The sequence below is a fragment of the Anguilla anguilla genome, chromosome 2 (genome assembly GCF_013347855.1).
Source record: "Anguilla anguilla isolate fAngAng1 chromosome 2, fAngAng1.pri, whole genome shotgun sequence".
Classification (NCBI taxonomy): Eukaryota; Metazoa; Chordata; class Actinopteri; order Anguilliformes; family Anguillidae; genus Anguilla; species Anguilla anguilla.
The window spans coordinates 69,984,708-69,991,312 of record NC_049202.1 but is presented as its reverse complement, the minus strand read 5'-3'; the positions used below and the strand labels follow the sequence as shown (position 1 = coordinate 69,991,312).

At 50.9% G+C, this 6,605-nt stretch overlaps 1 protein-coding gene across 3 annotated transcripts in view; it reads left to right on the top strand.

Annotated features, from left to right (window-relative positions):
* Positions 1–5,750, top strand: part of LOC118221134 (testis-expressed protein 2-like) — a 53,530-nt gene extending 47,780 nt beyond the window's left edge. For 2 of the 3 annotated variants that reach the window (XM_035405874.1, XM_035405875.1), the window contains 4 exons: positions 1,101–1,223; positions 2,799–3,008; positions 3,899–4,019; positions 5,539–5,750. In XM_035405874.1, the coding sequence (XP_035261765.1) occupies positions 1,101–1,223; positions 2,799–3,008; positions 3,899–4,019; positions 5,539–5,706 (622 nt within the window). In that variant the 3' untranslated portion in view covers positions 5,707–5,750. The remainder of the gene's footprint in view (positions 1–1,100; positions 1,224–2,798; positions 3,009–3,898; positions 4,020–5,538) is intronic. The other variant, XM_035405876.1, reaches the window with a different exon arrangement.
* Positions 5,751–6,605: the final 855 nt, after the last annotated feature.

Here is a 6,605-nt window from a genome sequence, read left to right as displayed (position 1 = left end):
AATAAAGGCCTTTTTCTTTTGCTGTGATCTCTACGCGGCTTTGTTTTCGTGAAAGTTGGGCAAGGACTTCAGTGAAGCCATCTGCTTAATTAGAATCAAAACCAATCCCTCTGCAAACAGGAGGGATCCCAAGTTTTCAAGCTGGAGGAGGTGCTACTAGAGAATCTTGGCAAGCTTTTTGGAATAGATGGATGTAGCAAAGACCATGCGAGCTAAAGCTGCTTGTATTAACGTAAAATGTACGACTGCATCACTGACACTGCTCTGAATGAGAGTGTATGCAGAAGGCCTAAATGTTAATGTATCAAGATAGAATGGCACGATGCCCATTTGAGTGTAAAATTACCCATTAAAGTGCCAAGACTTACATGTGCGGTCTCTGCTTTTTCCCGTACTTGTATGTCTTCTTTTATATGTATCTGTGCGTTTCTGTTTTGGTGAAGGGTAATGTTGCATTTGCGTGCAGGGAACACTTGTATTAGCATATCTGTGTAGTGGCATGGTGGTTGGCAGAAAAAGCCTGCATTTTGGACCATTCCAGAAAGCCCTCTGCAGCCCAGCTGGAGCTAAGTACCAGACCATAGGCTCTTAGCAGCCTACCCACTTCTACCTGGGCCCTACCTTACCAAAGAGACTTTAATCTACTGTCTGACAGAACGCAGCAAATTTTCACTTTCAAAGAACTTTACTTGGAATATGTCAAGTCGGCAAAGCAGTCTCCTCCTTACCTGGTGGATATGTTCATGTAGAAAAACTAAAGTGGTGGGGATTCAGTTTTAGAACATTGTGTCCAGGTTCTGTGCTGTCAGTGTTGGATGGCAGTTGGATCCTAATGTTCTGGTTCTCTCTGTGGTGCTGTGAGGTCCTCTGAGATCTGTTCCGAGCCGTTACTTTCTCTGTGCCATGTTTACGCTGTGCACAGAGCACATCTCCATCCCACTTTCAGAAAGGGAATTCACTTGTGTGGGTCGCTGAGGGATTCAGCTGCCAGGCTTTGGTCTTACTTTACAGAGTGATGTCATGATTCTCACACACTGTGACTGTGTGTGTGTGTGTGTGTGTGTGTGTGTGTGTGTGTGTGTGTGTGTGTGTGTGAACAGGTACAGACCACGGACGTACTGCCTGGCTGACAGTGACGAAGAGTCCTCCAGCGCCGGGTCGTCTGATGAAGAGGACCCCCCAGATGTCGCCCCGGATAAGAACATCCTGCCCGGAGCCGAGGGGTGAGACGCCCCGCCTTACTCTCCATTTCTCTCTCTTCACCAGCACGTTTTCACAAGAGAGTTTTCACCAGCGCGTTTTCACAAGAGCGTTTTCACCAGCGCGTTTTCACCAGCGCGTTTTCACAAGCGCATTTTCACCAGCGCGTTTTCTCCAGCGCATTTTCACAAGCGCATTTTCACCAGTGCGTTTTCACAAGCGCATTTTCACCAGCACGTTTTCTCCAGCACGTTTTCACAAGCGCATTTTCACCAGCACGTTTTCACAAGTGCGTTTCCCCCGTCTGTAAACTGCCTTTATTCGTAAGCGAGCCGCTGGTAGCGGCCGCACACACACAGCCACACACGCTACACACACACTACACACGCTACACATAAGGGTCTTTGGACAACCTGAGATAATGTGCGCAGCGTTACTATGCAGATTCTGATTGCTGTTTAAAATGCACTTCCTGTTTTCCGCCTGACATCATTGCACCTGGCCGTTCAAAGCTAGAGGTGTTACCATGGTGATTTATCAGCCTGTTCACTTAAATACTTTGATATGAATAAAGATAACACTACAGTGAGAGACAATGGGGAATTTCCGATGGGTCATTTTTGCTTCCAATGCCACAAATGACTCATTTAGTCTGTTGCCTAGATGTTTTCTATCCAGTGCACGTCATATATGAGAGACTGCCCAGTTTTATGTTCTTTCTTTGATAAAATCATGTTTACAAGGAACAGTCTGTTTTCCAAAGCGATACGTTTGGGGTGAGGGCTATTGGTAGTCCTTCATGTTATATTTTTAGCGATTGATATGCAATCGATATGCTTATTATATAGAAAGAATGAGCAATAACAAAGTCGCTGCTTATTTCAGAATTGACGTACACAAATGATATGATGACTCGTGATTGACGCAAAGTGCGCCGCTGTGACGGATGCAGTCTGTCAGGGTGGGAGAACCCGCTGGAGACCGAGAGCAAGGGAGGCGAAGCAGACAGAACCGCCACAGACACACGCGCGACACGCTGCGCTGTCTCTATGTGACCCGGCGTGTGGGGTGTTAGGTCCGTTTCATTACATTTCATTACATTACATTACATTACATTTATTTGGCAGACGCTTTTATCCAAAGCGACGTACAAAAAGTGCATTTCATGGTCGTAGACAACTGCTAAACGCAGGTTCAGTAAGGTACAATACTTATTTTGTACAGCTATTTCTAGCCAAGAACACAGTTTAGTTCACACACAGTGAACACTATTCAGACCTAACCTCTGCAAAGCCAACTAGGCAGAAGAATAAGCTACATTTCCTTCCCTCAGTCCAGAGGGAACCCCTGTGACCCGTCCCTGATGTCTCCCCCCCCCGTACGGCCCGTGACCCCTCCCTGATATCCCCCCCCCCCCCCCCCCCCGTACGGCCCGTGACCCGTCCCTGATGTCTCCCCCCCCCCGTACGGCCCGTGACCCCTCCCTGACGTTTCCCCCCCCCCCGTACGGCCCGTGACCCGTCCCTGATGTCTCCCCCCCCCGTACGGCCCGTGACCCCTCCCTGACGTTTCCCCCCCCCCGCTCTCCTCTGCCGCAGTTACGTGGGGGGCCACAAGCCCAGCAAGATCATGCGCTTCGTGGACAAGATCACCAAGTCCAAGTACTTCCAGAAGGCCACGGAGACGGAGTTCATCAAGAAGAAGATGGAGGAGGTGTCCAACACCCCCCTGCTGCTGACCGTGGAGGTGCAGGAGTGCCAGGGGACGCTGGCCGTCAACATCCCCCCACCCCCGACCGACAGGATCTGGTACTTTCTGCTCCAGGGGATATTACCTTTAGATTACATCAGCGCGGATTTCATTAAAACCTCAGCCGCGATTGTACCCGTTCTCCTTTGTTCAATCTCCTATGACGGCATCTATCTATGTTATCAGTGAGGCGTATTGGTGCGTTATCAGTATGAGATCAGAGTCAGTCTAGCTGGTAAGACTGAGAATGCTGGCATGATTATTTCTCCCCCTAATAAATCTCTAAATCAAAGGTGCATGACCTTGGTATGTAATTAATGGTTTCATTTTTATAAAGTTTGTTCAATGTATTTGTTTTTAGTTACACTAGAAGTATGTGTTTATGTTTGTTTACGCAGTGAGGTTGTTCATTTCAGAGGTGTTTGAAAGCTGTTTAGCAAAGTAACAGCATTTCAGTCAGTGCGCTCTTGAGAATAATTCCTGCGTAGTTTGGTTGCAAATGAAGCCAACAGTCTAATGGAGTTGGGACCTGCTGACCTCCCTACTTTTGAAATTACTTTCTGGGATTTGGCTTCGGGTTCACAAAGGCTCAAGTGTGCCATCTGCTGGTTGCACCTAGTAAATGCTTGTCTGTAAAAATATTCAGCTTGGTTAGTTTACAGGATCCTTTTTTATTTGGTTTGTTTGTTTTTACTAAATAAAACCATGTTTGAGATAACATAATTTAATATTTAGGGAGCAGGCATGAATTCTGCATTTACACTTGACATCTTGTGCTGAAGTAAGGGTACCCACAATCTGTCTTGGTGTATCATACAGAAAAATGTCTTACCAGTCAGTGAATATGACAGAGGCTGGTCGGGTAGACCCACTTAATCAGTATGACCCAAGGGGCGAGGGCGGAGTTAGACTTTGATTGGGGTGTGACCTGCGACCGTCCCTCCCGCAGGTACGGTTTCCGGAGCCCCCCGCACCTGGAGCTGAAGGCCCGGCCCAAACTGGGCGAGCGGGAGGTCACCCTGGCGCACGTGACCGACTGGATCGAGAAGAAACTGGACCAGGAGTTTCAGGTGTGTCCGGAAGTGCCGGGCGGTTCGTTTTTGCAGCCTGTGTTGGTGGTGCTCGGGGCAAGACTGCTCCAGTCCCCGGGAGCGGCTGTAAACACCGTTTTCTTACCATTACATTACATTACGTTACGTTACTGGCGTTTATCCAGAGCGACTTACGCAACTTTTTGCATAGCATTTACATTTACGGTTACGCTGCTGGATACGTACTGAAGCAATGCAGGTTAAGGCACTTTGCTCAAGGGTGAAAACGGCAGTGTCCCAGCAGGGACTCGAACCTGCAACCTCTTGCCTCCAGAGACGGATGTCATATCGCCTCTCACCGTAGTCTGGGTCTGCATTGCTGCTGGTTGCTCTGTCCGAGAGCCCCAGCAGCCCCAGCCTGTGGTAAGCTTGTGAGCTGTACTTTAATTGCTGGGGGGGAGGGGGGGGGGTATGAAAGAGAGGGTTTGCATTACCTGCGGTTAGGCCGCGAGGTGTGAGTGGTCGTTAGCACGTTCTCAGGTTTCGAGGAGAATGAAAAGTGCGGTTGGTGTGGCGGGGGTGGGGGTGGCCGGCCCCGTGTGTGTGGCTGGCAGCTACACAGAGTATTCACCAATGCCAATGCTTTCATTATTCCACCGGAGGCGTTGTACCCTCTCTGTGTGTTCCCTTTAAATACGGAGTGGACGTGTGTGTTTAGTAAACACAGGGGGGAGAGGGAGAGAGGGGAAGAGAGAGAGCAAGGGAGAGATAGAGAGAGAAAGCAAGGCAGAGAGAGACCAAGGGAGAGATGGAGAAAGAGAGAGAGGGAGAGAGAGCAAAGGAGAGATGGAGAAAGAGAGAGAGGGAGAGAGGGGAAGAGAGAGAGCAAGGGAGAGATGGAGAGAGAGAGAGAGAGAGGGAGTGATGGAGAGAGGGGGGAAGGAGAGAGAGGGGGTGATGGAGAGAGGCAGAGAGAGAGAGAGAGAGAGAGGAAGTGGGAGAGAAAGAGAGAGAGAGAGAGAGAGTTTCTTACTGCCCTCTGTGATTAGCAGGAATGCCCTGGAGTATTTTTGCCTGAGAGCTGGGTGGAGCCTGTAGGAGCATCTACTCATTTGTGGCCGCACACCCACCAGGGGCTTCAGAGTGCCTGTGCATGCCTGTGGCCGTCTTACACTCTGCAATTATCCACTTGCAGCTAGAAAGCTGCCCTGCAGCAACCCTGCAGTCTCTTAACGGTTTTATCTCCCGCAAGCTGAGCTGTAAAGCAACAGCACTGTCAGGCCTGCCAGGATCTCTCTCCGCTGGTGGCGTCTGTCAGAACTTTCCAGAAGTTGATGCGTTATGCCAGCTGTTTCTGTGTAACGATTCACTGCACTTACCTGGGTGTTCGCCATCAGCCCGTGACTGCAGGCTGTTTACTCTTCCCTGTTTTAAATGTTTCCTCTTTGCCGCGCAGGTGTGTGTGTATGTAGACATGGCAAGACCTCTCTACTGGTTGGAGTTAACCTCCTTTCCCCCCCCCCCCCCCCCCCCCCTTTTCTTTCCTGTTCGTCCACAGAAAATCTTTGTCATGCCAAACATGGATGACGTGTGGCTCCACATCATGCACTCCGCGATGGACCCCCGCTCCGATCTCGGCTCGGCCCCTGTGGCCCCTGTGGCCCCTGAGGTCACGAAGGACTCGGACCCCTCGGAGCCCGAAGGGCCGTCCACAGGTGGCATTTGAAGCTTGGCTGTTCACAGTATTAGACAACGGGGGGGGGCGGGGGAGAGAGGGGGGACAGGGGGAGGACAGGGGGGGACAGGGGAGAGGGAGGCAGCGTGAGAGGGGAGCGCAGCAGCCTGTCCCCCACCCCCACCCACCCCAAAAAAAAAAACGCTGGTGCCACATTCCTGCAAGCGCGTCTCTGTGCGAAGGCCGCGGCCCCACACACATCCGACCTCACTCCCAGCCCCTCCTCCCCTTCCCCCCCCCCCCCCCCCCCCACCCCCACCAACGGAACAGGACCCATTGCGTCCCGACCATGAAGTGTAAAAAAAAAAACAAAAAAAAAAAACAAACTTGCTTGCTGCTTGGTTTGCTTTGACTTGAGAAGAAAAGACACTGAGATGTTCATCGTTGTTTGGGAGACAATGTGGGGGGGAGGGGGGGGGGGGGGTAGGGCTGAGGGGGTGTCCACCGAACACCTCATTTATGCATTCACCTGTCACCTTACCTCTTCTACGAAGCTGAAGAGGAGCAGGAGTGCTTTTGCTTTCAGAGTGTTTAGTCTCGGAAGAACGAAGGAGAAACATGATCAGTAGTGAGGTTACGCGGGGCAGGATAATGAGGTCTTCGCTGTGGGGCGGACTCGTGCTCCGGTGAAATAACCTGTTCTGCCGCGCGGCGCAGCCGGGAAAGTACTACCGTGAACTGTGATGTACAGGCGCCGCGCCAGACGTCTCAGACGAGCACCGCTGGGCGCGGCGGACAGAAGGGGTGGCGCCCCCTATCTCTTCTGCATATGTTGTGCCTGAGCGTTTAGCACTCGATACTTTAAAACTAAGAACACACACACACACACACACACACACACACACATACATGCATACATGCATACATTCAAGTCTGCTAGTGGATGTGCT